The sequence below is a fragment of the Symphodus melops genome (genome assembly GCF_947650265.1).
Source record: "Symphodus melops genome assembly, chromosome: 16".
Classification (NCBI taxonomy): domain Eukaryota; kingdom Metazoa; phylum Chordata; class Actinopteri; order Labriformes; family Labridae; genus Symphodus; species Symphodus melops.
The window spans coordinates 5,252,570-5,272,494 of NC_136706.1; the positions used below are offsets into that span (position 1 = coordinate 5,252,570).

The 19,925-nt window shown below is 38.6% G+C and overlaps 2 protein-coding genes and 1 long non-coding RNA gene across 5 annotated transcripts in view; 2 read left to right on the top strand and 1 right to left on the bottom strand.

The window, feature by feature from the left end:
• Positions 1-3,036, top strand: part of oacyl (O-acyltransferase like) — a gene marked incomplete at its 5' end in the record, with an annotated part of 6,055 nt that extends 3,019 nt beyond the window's left edge. Inside the window, 10 exons of one of the 2 annotated variants that reach the window (XM_079364642.1) lie at positions 1-154; positions 236-338; positions 453-554; positions 702-867; positions 960-1,039; positions 1,199-1,309; positions 1,518-1,641; positions 1,788-1,974; positions 2,354-2,496; positions 2,607-3,036. The exon at positions 1-154 is cut by the window's left edge and continues 59 nt beyond it. In XM_079364642.1, the coding sequence (XP_079220768.1) occupies positions 1-154; positions 236-338; positions 453-554; positions 702-867; positions 960-1,039; positions 1,199-1,309; positions 1,518-1,641; positions 1,788-1,974; positions 2,354-2,496; positions 2,607-2,711 (1,275 nt within the window). In that variant the 3' untranslated portion in view covers positions 2,712-3,036. The remainder of the gene's footprint in view (positions 155-235; positions 339-452; positions 555-701; positions 868-959; positions 1,040-1,198; positions 1,310-1,517; positions 1,642-1,787; positions 1,975-2,353; positions 2,497-2,606) is intronic. The other variant, XM_079364643.1, reaches the window with a different exon arrangement.
• A 4,060-nt stretch (positions 3,037-7,096) lies between these two features.
• On the top strand, positions 7,097-17,799 carry alpk2 (alpha-kinase 2). Of its 2 annotated transcripts, none has more exons than XM_079364055.1 (11): positions 7,097-7,156; positions 9,611-11,662; positions 12,870-14,442; positions 14,534-14,681; positions 14,975-15,102; positions 15,185-15,229; positions 15,333-15,631; positions 15,940-16,028; positions 16,137-16,354; positions 16,480-16,528; positions 16,617-17,799. In XM_079364055.1, the coding sequence occupies exons 2-11, from the start codon at positions 9,797-9,799 to the stop codon at positions 16,822-16,824; spliced, it is 4,623 nt and encodes a 1,540-aa protein (XP_079220181.1). In that variant the 5' UTR covers positions 7,097-7,156; positions 9,611-9,796; the 3' UTR covers positions 16,825-17,799. The 2 variants fall into 2 exon arrangements, with proteins under 2 accessions (XP_079220181.1, XP_079220182.1); XM_079364056.1 differs by lacking the exon at positions 7,097-7,156 and adding an exon at positions 7,222-8,411.
• Positions 17,800-18,014: 215 nt separating this feature from the next.
• On the bottom strand, positions 18,015-19,140 carry LOC306836769. Its single transcript, XR_013780813.1, has 2 exons — positions 19,046-19,140; positions 18,015-18,591 (listed from the first exon to the last, which is right to left on the bottom strand). It is a non-coding gene; the product is annotated as an uncharacterized lncRNA (long non-coding RNA).
• Between the last annotated feature and the right edge of the window lie 785 nt (positions 19,141-19,925).

Below are 19,925 nucleotides of genomic sequence, written 5' to 3' on the forward strand. Positions count from 1 at the left end.
GTGTTCTCTCTCCAAACGGCAAGCCAAGGTGTTTTAAGCACCTCTTCAAGTAGTCGAGAAGGAGGCTTCTCATCCCTGAACGGCATCCGTGTTCTCAGCCTGTTATGGATCATATGTGGACACTCTGCACAATTCCCTGTGATAAACAACCTGGGTATGACAAATCTCCCTGCCACTTGCATCTGCTCTTTTCTAAATAATTTCATATTCTTGCACTGCGTTGTCTCTAACATAGATAACTACAAAAACTGGAAGAAAACCGCAGAAAGTAGCCCTCTGTATGTGCTCTCCATGAGTGGACCGGTTTTTCTGGCTGTAGACACCTTTTTGCTTCTTGGGTGAGATGAGACGATGTGAAGTTTAAAGCTGTTGTCGTTTTACCATATTGCCTCTTTTAAAAATACACTCTATGGTTAGTTTAAGAAGTTTCTAGTGCAGTTTGTGTGCCTTAGGGGTCTGCTTAGTGCACGGTCCCTGCTGGGATCCATTGGCAGGGCTGAAGACAAATTGAGCCCGAGTTTGGTGACCAGCTACCTCTTCAGGAGGATTAAAAGGTGCTGTATGATATTCATTCACTATCAAATTGGGATAATCTATCTGTGTCACTATTTATGAAATCAGAAACAAACATATTTAGACTTATTTTATTGTTTTGCAGTGGTAAATTGTTTTGAAAATATATTGTCTCTCTTTTTCGATAGGATTCAACCACTGCATCTGTTTATTATGTTTTTAACCATTGGCCTCATCTCTCTGGTCCAGTGGGGGCCTTACTGGTTTCCATTCATAGATACATTAATGGATTGTAAGACTTACTGGTGGGCTAACTTGCTATTGATTAGTAACCTCCTTCCAGTCCATGAAATTGTGAGTTCAAGCAGTAACTAAAGTAAGTAAAACTCAATTTCAACAAACCATATTTCTTTACAGCTCACTTTTATCACCTGGTCTCTCCTCAGTGTATTCCTTGGACATGGTACCTTTCTCTGGACTTTCAGTGCTACGCCACCACTCCTGTGTTGATCTATTTTTACAGACTGTAAGTCTAAGCTTTACTGTGATTCTGGGGGGGAAAAAATGCTTCTTTTAAGTATTTTACTTTGAAAAAACGTTTTTTTGTTTGCCAAAGCTGAGGGTCATTACCCACCATAACAGCTCCTGTCCTGAACTCATAATCATCCTGTATTTCCTTTCTTAGAAACAGAGGTGTGTTTGCCTTTGTTGCTGGAGGCCTTCTGTTGACAACCATTATGACCAGTACTGTTATAACTGCACTCCTTCAGCTTCCAGTCTTTCAACCATCCACACTGTAAGACATAGGGACAGTCATATAATGCAAACAGCCTTAAACGAAGTGCATGAAATGTGACTTACATGTCCAATGTTTTTCCTCACCCTGTATATTTTATTCTGTGTATCAACGAAGTTAAAGAGGCTAATTAGCCATTACAATTGTCTCTGTAAATTTTTATTTTTTTTAAAAGGTTTGATTTCTTTAAAATTGTTTTTTTTTCCAGGACGTCTGAGCATTATGTCTTGTATTACTATGTGAAACCCTACACAAGATATGGACCCTTTCTGATAGGGATCTTGACTGGAATATATTTGACAACAAAGAAAGATCAGCTGCTAAAGAAAAAGGTGAGAACACCACAAAAAGCTTAAAACATTTATTTTTTTTACCAGATGTGAAAATATTATACACTCTTTTGAATTATTATAGAGTCAAACAGATTGTTGACCCACCATTAGATGAATGTACTAACCGTTTCTCTTTGTTGTTTCAGTGGCAGGCAACACTCGGTTGGTCCTGCTGCCTGTCCATCATGGCTGCGTTGGTTGGACTGGCCTATGTCCTCAAGGAGACACCACCCTATCCATCTGTGCCACATTCACTCTACCAGGGGCTGCACAGACCCGTCTGGGCTCTGGCTGTGACCTGGATCATAGTGGCCTGTGAGGAGGGTTACGGAGGTAAACCAAGAGCAGGGATGCTCCTGAATCTTATGATAACATTCAGGACAAACTACACACAATTTCAAATGAGCATATATTCAATTATGCTTCTTTGTGCATTCAAACTCTTGCTCATGGAAGTTACTTTTCAATGATAACTAATCATTACTAATCAACTAATGACGAAAAATATCAGGTGAATGTGGGGACACTAACCTTTTGCTTTGAAGTATTTGAACCCAAATGAATGATTTTGTTAAACAAATGTGGTTAAAAATACAAGTGCGTACACATACCTCTTGTTAAGACAAATATAAGAGTTGGACTTTTATACCAAAGGGCAGAAACATAAGCTGATAAATCACGACATTTTCAACGTGTCTCTTTGTTTCTCAAGGTTTAATCAACAGGTTCTTGTCATTGAATGTCTGGGGTCCTCTTTCCAACATAAGTTTTGCCTGCTATCTGTCACATCCTGTCTTTATCATCTTCTACATCGGCTTACAGGAGACCCCGATCCACTACTCAGACATCAACTTTGTAAGTTCTTTGGACAGTTTCAAAACCTACTTTAAGTTTTAATCTTTACTGGTTTGTTGCTTTATGATTTTTTATAATGTAATGTGTTGTTTTTGTCCTTTGTTTTTTAGATGTACATGTTCCTTGGCCATCTTTCGCTCACACTTATTGTGAGCTATGTGCTCACTGTGCTGATTGAGAGGCCCTACCTCAACCTAAAATGGAGCTGTAAATGAAACAAATCAGCAGACACAAAATTAAACAATACTGTAACGTGTTATCTTTTCGTCTGTTCCTCGTAAGCTATGCTAATGCTCTTGTTCAATATATCTTCTGTTGAAAATAAATGTTTTGTTTCTAAGAACACAAAGGTTTGATTTTGAAGCCAGTATTGTAACACCCAAACATCCTGCAGCAAACACAAAAATAAGATACAATCGGCATAATCTCATTTAAATTCTGATGTAATATAGCAAAAGCTCTTCCCTCTTGAAGATGATATGTTTCCCTGCAATCTTCTGCATACACCTAACTAGTACAATTTTTTCACAGCACTTTCCATGGCAGTGAGTCAGAATTTACAAGTGACGCTGACTCAACTGATGAGAACATAAACGTTTTCTGTTTCTTGTGACGCACAAACTCACTGCTACGTTTCTATCCCAGCACTCGAACTATGCTGGGTATTTGCTCTGTTATGTGTTGCATTAAGTTGAGTATTCCTATGTGACCCGGCTCAAAGGAATACTTTGATCCCTCTGCTGCTGGCACAGGAACACACTCCTTTTGTGGGGATTTTCACTGCAGCATTAGACGACCCTTACTCTCAATTGCTGTCCAGTCGCTGACAATTTGTCAGCTTGATTGTTCAATTTCTAAAGAATTTTTGTAAACATTTTAAGTATGAGCATCCAGTTCTTTTAACAAAATGAAGTCCTATGTCAGAGAAATATGGCGAAAGCTGCAGTTCTTAGTCTTTTTTTTAGTTTAGTGCCAAATATGCTTTCCCATTTCTTTCATAACACCATAGTGAAGATGTGTCTTAGACCTACAATTTGTCTGCAGTGGCATTCCTGCCTTTATGGGGTCTGGCAAAGCATCCTTCAGCTGACTCTTCAGAGCAACCACAAAAACAAAACGTGATTGTGACGCACACTTCTTAAATGTGCAGCACCATTTTCCATCTAATGCTGTTTGGGGGAAGGAAGGCAGACACCAAGCTGAGGCAGACTGTTCAACAACATGGGGGTAAAAATACATCTTGCTTTCGTAAGATGACACTTACCCCACTTTGACTACAAGAGTCCACAGGGGCCGTGTCCCATCCAAAAGCCCACAACAACATGCTCAAGATGTTATAACATGAATGAGAACGTAAATGTTAATGCTGTTTTCGGAGCATTTGTTTAACCAATGTACTTATTCAGAGTACAAGTAAAGTGAAAGATTACTCAACTATACAAGTTAATGTCATAGATTAATTCATAAATAATACAATTATGTCAGTGCTTCAAGAAAACTAATTAATTTAAAAGTACCAATTCTGTAGAAGAATGATCTTTGTGATAGTTTAATTTTTATATGAAGTTGGTGGATAAAAGTTACTGTTGAAATGATTTGTGGAATACAGTTTTCTGTTCTGAATGTTATGTAAAAGTGAGTATAACAAATAAATGAAGGCTCATAAAGACTAATTCAAGGAATTTCAAAAGATTTTACTGTATACGAAAACTTAAGTGCCGTAAGAACATATAGACTACATACTCTGGCAGTAATCATCCATTTACTGTATATTAACTTGTTGCTTGGGAGAATGACACGGCTCCAAATGACAGATGTAAGGTGTTACATAATGGCACAAAAAGGTTGAAAGGACATGACATAATTTTAATGACTTGTCTTCAACTTCTGCTGTAAATTGCAGTCGTAACAATAAATACAACTGTAGTGTGTGTGTGTTTGCATCATTCATAAAACTCGGCGCTGATTTCACGTACACACACTCTAACAATAGCAACTTTGCACAGTGCTATGCCAAAGTTGTGAGGAGTCTCAGAGTGTACGATCTAAAAATAATCTAAAAGATTTGTTTTCTTTATTTAATTAGAAACTTGGATCCTTGAGACATTCCTGTTTTATTTGAGGGTCTTTGTAGTTAACCCACAATTTACAATGTGATGATTTTAAAGAAAGGAAACTATTTGCACCCAACCACCTGTCACAGACCGATTATAAAAGAACAGTTAAAAAAAACAAAACACAGTTACCAAACAGCCAAAAATATGACACCATGTTGAGATTTTGTCAAATGCAGACAAGGCGCTGAAAGTCTAGCAGCAGGATTATCAGATGTAAAAATAACTGATGAGAAAATATTCCACTCTTAGGTTAAGAGACTGAAAGAGTTAAAAGGACTCTCCAATGAGTTTGCATAAAGTTGTGGACAAATGTGTTATCAAAGACCTGAAGCATGAGTTGTTTATTTGAAGTTAACTGAGATGATAAAGAAAAGAAAACTTGACAACCATTTTAAGTCATAAGTCAATCAGTCCAGAGAAATCTTTGAAAAGGGCACGTTTGACTGAAAGTTTAAAAAGATGAACTCCCCTCTTACTTCCTACCACTCTTACTACTGTTGGTTTGCTTAGCTGAGCATTAATACTTGAAGCTGTGGAAAACAGCAAGCTTGGCTCTGTACAAATAATTAATCTACCAGCACCTCTGAAACCAAGTATACCAGGCTAATTGTTGCTTCTATGCTAAGCTCCACTAATCATCAGTTGCAGTATAATTAGCATACATACTGTATCTATCTTAAATTATCTCATACATTTAATGTAGCCTTGTTAAAAGATGTAAAACTTTCAAAAGCACTGTGATGAGGACGTCTGGTTATGGTGGCAAGCTAGGTGGACGTGGTTACTCATGCTCTGTTGCTCATCTTGAAATTACACAATTCCAAACAACAAAGATGAAACAAATAGGCGCAAAGCACTGTGATGTTGTTTAGTCTTACGTACACCCTTTTCCATTCCAACTGTGGACATTGAGAGCAGGTGAGTAATTGCTAACCGTTTGATTACTTGAAAAACAAACAACAGTCATGCAGGCTGTCCTGACTTCAATTATTACTCTTCAAATGAGTTATTGGACCATTCAAATTACTGGAAACTGACTTGCCATTTATGTCATCAGGGATTAGCTTGTGTTCACTGCATATGAAATGGATAATTGACTAAATGAGAAGCAAAATCACATTTAATCACTGTCACACTAGGGCAGGATAATTGACGACCGACAGTCTTCCAGAAAAGCCAAGTAAGGTCTCATTAGTTTATTTTGGCCACTAACAACAGTGTATTGTTTCTTTGCCAGGGTAGTTAGGGTGTTAACAGTTGCCAGAACAACATGACCCCAAATGTCACGAGTGCACTGTAAACAAATTTATATCAAAAGAACATTTACTATTCATACATTTATTGTGTGTGGAACACAAACTGTGCCCTTTGTTTTGTTTGTTTTTTGTCCAGCTTTTCTTTTTAACAACTTTGAACTCAATTAGTATAAGTGGAACATTTTTACAAATGCCTAATTGTAGTCAAGTTTGTATTAGTTCTTTAGTTAGTTTTTAGTTGTTTCATTTTTGTTTTTTTGTTTAGTATCATAAATGCTACAGAGAAAGATATCACACAAAGCCTTTTAAAATAAACCTATAATTTATTGTTTTAGTTTTAGTAATTTGGTCAAGCTTCATTGCCAGTTTGGTTTCAGTTTACAAAATGTTTTTTTATATATTTTTTGTTATTTTGATATTATTCATTTTCATTAACAATAATAACCACACTATTTAGACCTTTTACTAGACAGGAAGTTGATAAATTGTTACCAATAGCAATTCATATCTTACACCTATATCCATTTTAGCTAACTGTAATGTAAGCTAGAAAGTGTTTTTTTATGCTAACATTAGCTGCTTTTTTACTTATGACCAAGCTGTGTAGTTATTTTAATGTTAGCTGGGAGGTCGCTGAGTACTAACATTACCATTTCACAGTGCATCATGAAACACTGAAAAGAGGGATTTTTGCTAACAGTACTTTAAGCTTTTTGGTTAATGCTAACGTAATCTGTTATATTTAAATCTGGGCATATGTCACTCCAGATTTTCCTCATCCAGTACCTTTTTTTTCTGCTGATCAGTCAAGAGATGACAAACTGATGAATGTCAGATAACCTGTAGGCATAAATGTGGCTGAAGCACAATAATAAAAGCATTACGTTTTTGATTCTTCTTGAAATTGAAAAAGAAAATGACTTCAGCATGAATAACATGCCAACAAAAAAATTAAATCTTATATTGTAGTCTAAAGATAAAGTTTCTACTTAATGTCCCTTTCTCAAGCAAGAGTCAAAAAAGTCCCTTAATAAAATGCACTGCAGGTCAAAATCTTTATGAGTCACTCTGTAAAGTAGGCCATTACTTAAAAAAGCCTGTAAATATAGATATCGAGTGTTAAATGTTCAAGATCGGCACATGTCTACAATATCAGGTATCTGACTTTGTACTTGCGGGGGGCAACAGTTAAAAATAGACTCACCCCGAGACCGGCAGCTCTGCCTGAGCTCATTCTCAGGTCCTACATCATAGGTTGATATCCTCAACTACACCACAATGAATAGGGTATGTACTGTGTGCATGGCTGGAAATCCCCTTCTCTTTTAATGTGTCAAGTAATAATGATAATAATGTTATCATGTGTGAATCAGCTGTGAGGTCACTTGTTTGACATTTGTTGTGACTTTCTTTGGAAATGGTACAAGTTGTCAATTACTCGGCTTTGCCTACAGCACACTGATACATCAGTGGTATGGTGACACATACACGCTTAGCTGTGCTTATTTTCTATGATGACTTTATCAAACAATAGAGGTGATTCCACTCTTTGACTTGCGAGTATGTTGTTTTTTGTTTGTTTTGTGTTTTAGTTTTTCATAGTTGAGATAGTCTTACACAGACTTGTGGCAGCTTTTGTTGATATTTTTCCAACAGTGTGTTTAGATTTGCACGCCTATCCTATCCTTTAAGCAAGTCTATCCTTTATACAACTTTAAGCTTTAATGACACAGCCGGCTCATGGGAGTGTTGTGCGACCGAAGATGGATCTATTTTGGCACGGATGGTCAAGATGAAATCAAATGACACTTTCCTGCTTTCTGTCACGCAGGTGTTGACGACTTTATTATTTTTTAATGTCGATGCAGAGCCAGCTGTATCTAATAAACAAAATCAACCATTCCAACAACACTGATTTCTCTAAAATAGCTTCAATTATTGTTTGGACTTTTATAATGTGTGTGATTAATCAAATCTAAAGAGGCTGTATGGTACTTAAGGTGTTAGGTAGTATTTAGTTTAAAAATGCATCTCTGACAGTATTAAGATAATGTGTAAAGGTTGCTAAAACAGATGTGAATGAAAGTAATTTGACTAATAAACACTTAAGACAACAATTTAATATTTCTATAAAACAATAGAAACACAACTTTTAACTCTAAAAGGAGCATTTAATCATGGTTAGATTAGCAGTCTGACTAAAGTTCGTAAACATTTCAGGTTTGAAGGCTCTGCTAGGTGTCCTTCACTGGAATGTGATGAATGCAGGTCATGGGTGAAGATGCACTGGTATTTTTCCAGCATCCGTGCCATCAGTTACTCTCCTGCAATCTTGTGTATCAGGGTGCATGTTTTGAAGCGCCCCCTTTCAACACTTCATGTCAGGCCTCTGCACAGTAGTGGGAAACTTTTTTTTAAAGTGAGGCTCTTTAAAGGCCCAGTAAAGCTTTTACGATTAGCCTAACTATAATCTGATTGCAGCTGAGGAAAGGCACAGAAAAACAGACCTATGGAAGGAGACGTCCCTTGTATTAGAAATCAGGTTGGTCCTTTTTTTTTTGGTATATATTTTTAATTTCAATTAACCTATCTTTTAAGTAGTTTAGGACAAAATGCAGGCATTAAATGGGGACAGCAGGATTATCTCTATTATTGTGTTTTCACATTTGCACACAACAGAGCTGCATGTTCAAATGCAAATTCCTTTCAACTCTACCCTGGAATTTTTTGTACCCACACCCAAATAAATTAACTGCTGTGAACTTAAGGTGAGATGATTGGAAAATGATCAGGAAATCTGGAGAGCTGGTGATGTTAATGTCCTGTAACTGCCACAAGACCATAGACTGTATGCATGCGACCAGTACGATCTACATGCACGTTACCAGTCTGTTTCATTATGTTTTCTGGTTAGTATTTTCTTCTGCACTCTTTTGCTAAAATTGTAAACGTTATAAATTGCACATAGCACTGATAGTATACATGACTCAGGAAGATGTAAGGGCAGTTGAACATTTTCATGAAATTTTCACAATAGCACAATACACTAAGGCATATGGTAATATTTTTCCTTGTCGAACTTTGCTTTGACATTTGCTGTAGAATAAATAAACAGAGATCTTGTGCAATATTTAATGTTCCAGTTTGAGGACGCAAGGTTGAGGGAGGTAAGAACATATCATATATCAATCTGGGGTTAATAAATAGCTACTGATTCCGCTGTTTATGTTTTTTTAAGTGAGCATCAATGTAATAGTAATGTAATTTAACTATTGATTCGAGATTTGTAACAGTTCTCTCAATTTAGAACATCAGGTGGTGTAATTTGTAGCTATTTTCATTGATATCCTATACTATCAGACTTTATACAAATACATTGCAATTTAATACCCTACATATTTGACTTTCCTTCCGTTATGAGCCAACAGAAGCAGCACCATGTAATTTACACAACAACGACTAACCAGATAATTTTATCAGTTACAGAGTAACAGCAACAGAAAGGTTTCTTGCATGTTAGGTATGTTAAGTGTCCTTTAAAATTGTCTTAAATAGATGCAGGATGCCATTTAAAGGGGAATCTCCTGCTACCAAGATAAACAGCTAGATGGAGATACTGGGTCTTGTTTAAAATACTTTCGATTGAGGAAGTAAACATGAACATGAATTATTTGAATGTCTCACTTTTTTTCTTTTGAAACACAACTAAGATTTGGTAATTTTCTGTTAATCACTCTACAGGTAAAAAATCTACAAACATAAGGAACGTTTTGTCCCCAGGGAAGGACATGATTCAAGAAAAGCTTGGCAAAAACAATGTGAGCACAGAACTTTATGACTTTCATCAACCATCTTGGCCTGAAGTCAGTGTTTGCAGCTGGAGTCGAGCTACTAACGATCTCCTTGAGCAGCAGAACTTAAGTCCAGATGGATCTCTTGCCCCTTTGCACAGACGACCAAAAGAGGTCACCAACACCACTTACAGCAAGTGAATCTGGGGACTTAAACACATTTCCTCTTCTGCACACTTCCACAGAAAACCGACTGTCTGCATATGAGACTGTGTCAGATCTTTCAGATCTAAATGACAAATCGATTGAGACTTTGTCAAATATTTCCAAAAGCCTTCTTATGGGGAAAAGCAAGGACTCAGACTTAAGATCAGATTTAGAGTGTTTGTCACCATGTATGGATCCTGTATCAAAGGATGATGATTTTAGGGTTTGTAGCCCTTTTGGCACATCAAAACCTCAATTACCTCTTTTGTCTCAAATCTCAAATCTCTCATCTGAATCTTTTCCAGACATTGAACAAGAACCATCATTCTCTTTTTCTGAAAACAGTCCTACTCAAACTTTTGAGGCCATGTCACATACTGGGGACTCGATGAAGCCATCTCTCACAGAGTCTCCCCCCACCCCCAGTTTTAGCCCTCAACTCGGGCAAGTCACTTGTCAATCAAAGTCTTTATCACATAGGTCAGATAGTTTGGACAGTGATGCAGCGATGGCACCAATGTCAGAGCTTTATATCTTTGAAAGTGAGACACAGGACTTTATCCTAAGTCCTAATGTAGATCCCCAGGAGATGAAATGTCCAGAACACCAGCAATTATCAGAAACTGGGGGGATGCCATCAGACCCTGACTGTGATACACATGTCCTGATGAATGATTCAGTAAACCTGGTGAAACCATGCCATCAGATTTCAAGTGAGGAAAAGGTTGCGGTGGACTATGAGTCACACATGAGCGATAATGCACGGCTTGGATCACCTGTGGATCCGTGTGAGGCAGGCTTGATGTCAGGAAATGATGCAGGACAGGGGGCAACAGAGGTCACTGATACAACCCTCCAAACATGTCAAAGTGACAGCCCTACTGAGCTGTGGCTGGATGCATGCCAGTATCTGACACATGAGGATACAGAAGACAGGGATGTTTTGAACCAGACAAGTTATCCTGTGATGCAAAGAGTGCTCACAGATACCAGCGACTGGTCTTTTCCCCCAGGAGAGAGACAAGTATCAGGTTACTACCCTGATGGAAGCAAGGTGATTGGCTGGTCCAGTGATGACACTAAAGGTTGGGGGCCACCGGTTGAGAGGTGGTCATCAGTAGACAGCTGGGCAAGTGCTCTCTCAGACTGGACGGAGATCATCACGGCTCCACCGGAGGACTTCACTGCTGCATTCACAGAGATAGGGGCTGAGATAGATGCTTTGACACAGGCACTAGCAGAGGTAAATACTCACATAGATAAAGAAACTTTAAAAGGAGAAAAGGGTCAAGAGGCGGCAGCGCAGGCACATTCACAACAACCCATGGGTGTCCAGGATCAGCCTCACGAGGCACCAAATATCCCAGGGGGATCTATCCTCTCTGGGCAGGGCTGTCTCTTTTTGAATCTTGAATCTGGTGGAAGTGAGCTCCTTGATAGAGAGGCGTTCCAGAGTGTTGAATCCTTATATGATTCAATACAAGCCATACCAGTACAAAAAGTGTTAGAAGAGAACCAGGGCAGCGAGACTGAGAGCTCTCAATACCCCTCGCATCAGGAATCACTTATGGGATCATCTGCAGCGACAGTGGCCTCTTCTGGACGATTGGTCAAAGGTGTAACTCCTGGATCCACTACTTCTGCTTGTCTTGATATTTGCCACTTTGGTGGATATGTCGAGTCCGCGGAGACAGACAGCCTAAACAGCAATGAAGAAGATTCAATCATACTGAATATAATAGAGGATACAGATCTGGAGGATGAAAAAGCACCTGCAGAGCTGATGATGGATGAGGTAAGATGACTTACTCTGTTGACTGTTTATTTATTAGTTTCTAACTCTTGTTTTGTTAAATTTAGATTTGTAACCATGGGCAAAAAAAGCATGAAATGGACACTCACATGTATGAGTAGATATATAGCCCCCAATCTCGAACACAAATCACTTTCTTTGGAGTGTGTGGCGGAGAGTGAGCAGTGGAAAGATTCACCCTTTATGACAGTAAGAATAAGAGCGATCACCTTTCCATCAATAGTGCTGGCCAACAGATTAATAAGTCACGTACTTTTGGAAACATGGCCAGAACATTAAGGGACATTCTTGCTGTTGCCCTTGTCAGTGTTGTCATACTTGCCCAAAGTATTGATAGCCAGTCAGGAGGTACGTAGAGTACTCCTCGGAGTGAAATCCAGGTTTGTCACCACACGTCAGAGTCAGAGGTATTGTCACCTTGCTTTGGACTGGAGCCATTCATTTTGCACCCAAGGACTGTCGCCTGTGCTGTATTCTTTTTATTATTGGATAAGTCCTTTGGCTCCAATCTCAAAGACTGACAGCTGTGAGTACTAAAGGAAACAGGAGTGCCTGAGAGGAAAACTTCAGATGGACAGAAATGACGCCTAATAATAGCTGAGACTTCAATGATAATAGCATGCATCCATGGCGTGTCAGGGTGGAGGGGTGAGCACAGCTGAGGATTGAAACACGACCCTCACTTGCTCTCTCTCTTTTTTTGTACGCGCCCTTTAACACACCCATTCCTACCTCATCTCCTTTAAAAACCCAGGATCAGAACGGCAACAAGTCCACAGACCTAGGAGGCTTTGAAAAGAAATTGGTTTAGGCTGCATGGCACAGCTTAAGCTCCTGTTCACAACAGCAACAGTGCAAATTTCAGTTGGATGCAGGACATATGGACAGTAGGATTCGATATAGGCGCATGATGTTTTGGAAAATTCTGCTTAGTGGCTCTATAGAAAGGTATGTGTAAAAGAGCAGAGATTAAAATATCTGATGCCTGTTAGCTGAAAAATCTGCATTGTCAAAATAACTGTTAAACCCTAATTACTTTTAAACAGCAGTCTCAGTAGTCTCTGTGAATATCAAGCATTTAAGGGTCAAATTCATTATGAACAAAAATCTCAAGTCACAGAACTGTGCATTTTGTTTAAACATCTTCAAATATATACTTTAATTAATATTTGTCTATTTCCATTGCCAGCCCTTTGGAGGTGAACTGTGTAACGTGACAGAGGAACCCAGTATCTCCAGTATCTCCAGTATCTCCCAGCCAGACTCCATTGACAAGCAGGAAGCTAAAAGGAGCTGTGGGCCAGCTGAGGTGGATCGCAAAGGAATTGAATGTTCAGCAGATCTTCATTTCCTTTCTGTACACACATCGACAAACTTGCACGTGCCAGTTGCGGACATAAAACCTGACCTGGATATTAATGTTCCTGCACACGTGTCATCAGACACACTCCCAGTATTTGACGGGACGTTTCAGCTGGAGCCACAGGGAGGGAGTCCTAGGTTTATTATGCCCTTGGCTCCTCTCAGTATTGGCTCCTACTTCGTATGTCGATCAAGCAGTAGTTTGGACAAAGATCAAACTTGCACCAAAAGGAATCCCAATGACAACAAAGACCTCAGCTGTGATCACATACAACCTTGCACACTCTGGCCAACCTTGGATGGGATTACTGACAAACAATCTTTCAAAGGAGATGAGGATTTGGTTATTAACAAGGAAAATACAGTAGAGTCTTCTGAGAAATCTTTAGAAGAGAATAAACTGGACTCTAACACTGAGTGTTCCTTTCATCTAAGAAAAACAATATATGAGGATATTAATGACCTCAGTAAAGAACTGTCAAACTTGGCTGTTGTTCCAGCAGATAACTTTATCATCTCAGAGAAGGATCGTGTTGCGTATGTTACTTTAGATCTAAATGACCCATTTGCCCCTAGGGTTGCAAAACCGATAGACACAGACATAAAATCCCAAAAGGCTGAAGTAAATCAGAAGTCAGCCGAAAAGATGCCTCACAAAACACATAAATCTAACTCAGATGGTAAAACACGCTCTAAAAAAGACAAGTCAGCCAATCATCATCATGGTGTACAAGCTTCCAAGAAACAAGAGAATTTATCTCACCATGTTTCAACCCAGCAAGTTTGCAAACAGCAGGAAACCCCTCCGCTTACTGTAGAAAACTGTACTAGTGAGAACACTCCATCTGTGCTCGAGGACAAAGAGGTCAAATTGGTGATTGAGACTTGTGTTGCAAATGAGAAGGCTCCAAGCAAGCCACATGGCAAAAAGAAGAAGAAACACACTCCGAATGCAACAGGGGGAAAATGTGTTGTGGAACAGCTGGTTGAAGTTGAGAATGGAGCAAAACCAAAGACTGCAAAAGGAAGGATTGAAATGTTTGAGGCAAAAATTGATGCTAAAGCTGGGAAAACTCAAAAAGACAGCATTAAGTCAAATAGTGCTGAGAAAATCTTACAACAAATGGAGGGCAAAGCTTCCCAGAGAGAACAAAAACCCCATCATGTTGACCACAAAGAGCATCAATTGAAAAACCCTCCCAGTCCTCCTAACGACGATGTTAAAAAACGACGCCTGTCAGAGGATAAGTTCGGAAAGATTGTCAGTGTTTTGGAGTCTAAACTACCAAAACCAGATGTTTCTATCCAGGCCAAGGGAGAGAAAGCCAAGGTAGAGGTGGGGGCAACTCGTAAGAAGGCCTACAGTGAAGTGGTCAAACAGAAGAGCACACCTACAGAAGGTAAGGAATCTACATTAAATCATCTGCAGTTCTCCTGCATGTAAAAACACATTGTTCGTCTCTTATTAAAAACATCTGATAATGTCTGCAGAAATTAAGGTAGTGAAGCCTATCCAGGCGGTGTCGGTGAGCGGGGACCCCCAGAGTCTGTGCCTGTGGTGTCAGTTTACGGCTGTGTTCTACAACCACACTGTTACCTGGAAAAGAGACGGCACTGTTCTGGCTGAGATCAAGAGAAGGTAGCCTATAGTGTTTTATTTTTGAGATTCATATATAGCATTATAAATTATAAGGGCAATAGGAAGAAAATCTTCCATGCAATATTTTGCCTAAAATGATCATGTTTGGTTTAACATTCTGCTGTCTTAAAACCGATACATTTTTTAAAACGTCTATTCACCCTGATTATTCATCAAAAAAAGAAGCAGATGAAACAGTGAAACGTCTGCACATACAGTAATTAACCTTGTGAAGTGGCTTGTTTAAATGGCTCTGTTTTTCTGTGTTTTTGACCCTGTGCATCTCTTTGAAGTGCAGGGGATGAGAGCAGAGTATCATTGACCATCTCAAATGCGTCACATAAAGACTTGGGCAAGTACCAGTGTCTTCTTACCAGTTTATATGGATCAGTCACGCTGGACTATCTGCTGACATATGAAGGTATAAAACACAACTTTACTACAAACTTTAAAGTGGGCAGGAATCTGTACAGTTCTTAACGTTTTTTCTTTGTATTTTTCAGTGCTTAGTGAGATTGTCATCCCTCCAACTCCAAAAACGATCCCATGTAAGTTATGATCATACTAAAAAGCTTTATAACACACTTGAGCTTCTGTAATGTGTTTCAAAAGCAAACAGGTGACGCATTGTATCTGTTTTTATTTTTCTAGGTGTCCCCGTAGAGGTGTCAGGTGAAGAAGAGGACGTTCATTGTTCCAGGCTGCTGTTTAAAGAGGATTTCTTATCTGAACAATGCTTTGGAGAGAATCAACCTGCCCGTATAATTACTGAAAAGACCCACTTTGGGGAGGGGATGCACCGTCGAGCTTTCCGGACTAAGTTACAAGCGGGTCAGATACCCCTGGTACTACCTGGAGACTCATGTGTGCTTAAAGTGCACACTGCTATATGCTATGGGACCAAGAACAATGACGAGCTCGTTCAGAAGAACTTCAGCTTGGCTGTAGAGGTAAGAAAAACAACTTTTGATACACAGTGACAGGCGCACTTTGGGTACCACGTTACAATTAACAAGATTTTTTGCCACAAATGATCTCCTTTCTCGATTGTATGCCCTCTGTGTAGTTATAGTGTCAGTATGAACATAAATACAAAAATACATAAAATGATAAATGTGAGACTACACACAGACTTTTCACAAAGCTTGTTGTGTCTTCTGTTACTTCTCAAACACTGATGCCTTTATTTGTTATTAATATGTGCACACATTTTTTCATACACAGAGCAGGTGTATTATAATGGGCTTTTTGCTCCTAGGAGTGCCAGGTCCAGAACACAGCAAGAGAGTACATCAAGGCATACACTACTGCAGCCCAGTGTTTTGAAGCCTTTGGAGAGATCCCAGAGTGAGTGACGTGTACTATATGAAGAGATATAAACATAAAGCACAACAAGGCTTTCTCTTTGCATTTATAGTTCTTGAGAATAAAGTACTTGTGTAATGCCTTCATCAGGATCATTCCAATATACCTGGTTCACCGTCCATCCAATGACGTCCCGTACGCCACACTGGAGGAGGAGCTGATTGGTGACTTTGTCAAGTATTCAGTCAAGGATGGCAAAGAGATTAACCTGATGAGACGGGACTCAGAGGCAGGACAGAAATGTTGTGCTTTCCAGCACTGGGTTTACCAAAACACTGAGGGAAACCTACTGGTTACTGATATGCAAGGTTGGGAAATAAGATACTAATACTACAATAATAATGTGTCCAAAATACAAGTTTGCTTTTTTTAAAAAAAATAAATAAACACTTAAATCTAGAGTCCTAAGTATCAGTCTGGTTTTTGTTTTCAGGAGTGGGAATGAGACTTACTGATGTGGGAATAGCCACGTGTAAAAAAGGGTGAGTCATTTTCTTTAAACCAATAACAGATGAAAACTGTTGACATATGCACATTTATGCATTCATGATTTTTTTTTGATTTTTTTAGATATAAAGGCTTCAAAGGAAACTGTGCCACCTCCTTCATTGACCAGTTCAAAGCCTTGCACCAGTGCAACAGCTTCTGTGAGATTCTGGGCCTAAAATCGCTGCAGCCCAAACCTAAAAAACCTGCAGCTGCTCCCAAACCTAAACCCCAACCTGCTGCTGGAACCAAGAAGAAAACTTTTGGGCCAACAGTGAAGGGCAAGTCATAGAAGCAGGAGAACATTGGACAATGGGATTTCATTTTGATTGACATGGAATGGGTTTTGTTGATTTGCTCTCCCCTAGACCTCCTGGAAACAAAAGCTTTTCGATTTCTTTGGGCAACAGGGAGTCATATGATGGATGACAAGAATGACTTGACTCTTTATGCAACCTGAGACTTTTGTTACATAAGAGTTTATTCTTAATCTCATGTTGAACATTTGAGAGATTTATTTTATTTTGATAAGGATGAGACGTTCAACAGAGATGTTTTCTGTATCATCCGGGGGAGGGACACTTGACTTTGTGGTTTTGGGAAAACTGTGAAATGAATTGCTTTAACACTTGAAAATGATGTAATGAATGTTTCGTTTTTTTGACAATGTTAAACTTGGATGTCTTAGAGATTACTTTATTATTCAGGTGTAATGATCTCCTTTTCTACTTTTGTGATGTTCTCGAGCTTTTAGTTCATTAAATTAATGAACTTGTTAATTAATTGATAAGAGGAAATATATTCCAACACTGTAACTGACATTTATTGTATAGGGTACTGTGACATAGTATAAGTGGGTCATATTTGTGCAAAGAGAGAAGTATTGTGTTGACATTTTGTCTGTTTTATTTGGTTAAGCTAATTTACAACAATATGCTAGTATTTATATTTTGGAAACAACAAATCCACATTTTACACACAAAGCTTGTTGGCTACGTGTTGTATTTGTCAAAACGTAAAATGTGAAGACATATTTTCTTTTTTGGGGTAAATCTGCTTTTTTGGATTTATTTTCAATATATGGCTTTGTTTCAAGGGTCTAAGCCGATTTGATCCCAGTAGTATGCGAGCTATTCAACTACTGTCCTGCTCTCACCAATAACTTTTAAATAGCTGACAAATTGCTGATATAGCTCTCATGTTGCGGCTAAGGCCAGTGTGTTGGCGAACAGTAGATCTTTGTTATTAAAGAGATTGTTTAAGGATACACTTTGATTTCTTTGTTATGAAGTTAAACCAACTCTTATTTATATAATTTGTACTAAAGGTTTGCAGTTGGAGGGGGTTGTGCATCATCAGTTTGATATTGTGTCTTTGTGAATTGTGATCTTGGTCTCAAGGTATTTGTAGTGTTAACTTTACGTGTGATATGTGCAAAGATCTAAATTATAGTAAGTGGCAAAAAAAAACCCAGTATTGATGTTATTTGCATTGATGAAGACAATTTTAATTATGGAAAAGCTAATGAGAATTCTTTGAATCAGATGACCTGTATATACTGTATGTTTGAAGAGTTTTCAACAAATCGTCCGACTACTCCAATCCAGGAGGTCTCCAGCAGCAAATTAACGCCGCGATAGAAAAGGTTGGTGGGTCACATTCATAAGCTCAAGATCATGTACCAACATATGCACATCTATTTGAATCTGTACCATTCCTGCATGGTGTATCGTGTGCAAAGCTATGGGAACAAACACGGGACAAGTTCAAGACAACAAAGTATAAATGAGTAAAGTACTACAAGTCTTCAAAAAGAAACATTGACAGAAGCCAAAAAATAAATAAATAAATAAATTTAATGAGAAAAACCCAACAGGACAAACCAGGAAATTGAGGAATATATTGAAGTCCTTTTCCCACTGTAACTATTTAGTGTGATAATGGCGTTTGATAGACAGGACACAAACACCATTGTCACACTCCACAGCTCTGGAGGACAGCATTTACAGTAGAAATGGTCAACGGAGAGATGGTTTATGTAAACTGACAGCTGCAAGCACTGTAGAAATGAGAAAAAAAAACATAGTTTAGTGAGAAAAAAAACAAACACAATCATTGCCCAGACCACACTCAACTTTTATACTGAAAAATAAATTTAAAAAAGATAGAAAACTGAGAGAATGATGCTGACTCTTTGCACAGTACTTATCGAAACAGTTCAAGGTCCAGTCAGGTATTTTCTAATCATTGTGGGAGGACTGCAGCTGTGTGCATTTGTGTTTGAGCAAGCAACCATGTAAAAGAGCACCTGCATGATCAATTGTCTTTCCGAAATAAAATAGTTTAAAAAAAAACATTTATACTCAATATCCCAGTACATTTATTTTCTCTTCTTTAATGATAGTATATAACATTTCTGGGCTGAATATAAAACCAACTAATGACTCAATAGAAGCCCTAGAAGAACAACCAAACAAAAAATGCGACATTAATAAAATGGGAGTTAAACTCACCTGAAGTCTACGAAGTGGATCCTCTCTCCAGAATAACTTGTTTAGGGTTTGTCTCATGATCCTATACCAGCTGTTCTCTATTCTCTACCTCTTCCCTCTCGCGCCAGCGCATCTTTGTCTCCAAATCTTTCCAAATGGGTAAAAGTCCTGTAGTGAGTCCAGAGTGGCATGTTCACGAGGTGATATGTGGTGCATTTTGGTTTGATGCCGTTCCGTCCAAGTCTTTATGTAGACACAGCAGGGTTTGGACAAACAGCCAGGTCCACATTGAGTGATAAGCTACAGGGGAAGTATTGATCGACCCTGACCAGAGGTAGAGGGTGAGGGGTGGAGGAAGGGTGACTCAAAAAATGGCCTTGTGAGGTAAGAGGGCACAAGTGCCAAAGTTTCACTGAAAGTCGCCATCAACTGCATGAGTCCTGATTAAAAGACGAACTTGTTAATGTATTAAATTACATATTAAGACTAATATTAGACACACCTGACCCAAGGATATTTTTTTTCAATAAAACCTCTCACATATAGGACATGTTAAGAAATAGCATCCCTTTATTGGGGATCTGATATCTCTCTTATAGGGTTTTATTCTCCAAATAAGATTTTGTGACAACTGTCATCTGAACGCCTGAACAGCTTTGAAGTTTCCTCAAAGTAATAGATAAACTGCCATATGGTTTATGTGTCAAAAAGCCTAGTTAGCCGAAAGTAATGGACATGTGGCTGAAGTGGCTAGTTAGTCAGTGTTAATCTATTAGACGAGTTTGCTAATGGATAAGCTGTTGACACAGTGTGCAAAAAGCAATGTGTACATAGTTAGTTTAAATGTAAAATAAAGGCAACAGAAAAATGCAAAAAATAGCAAAATAGTTTAGCCAAAGTA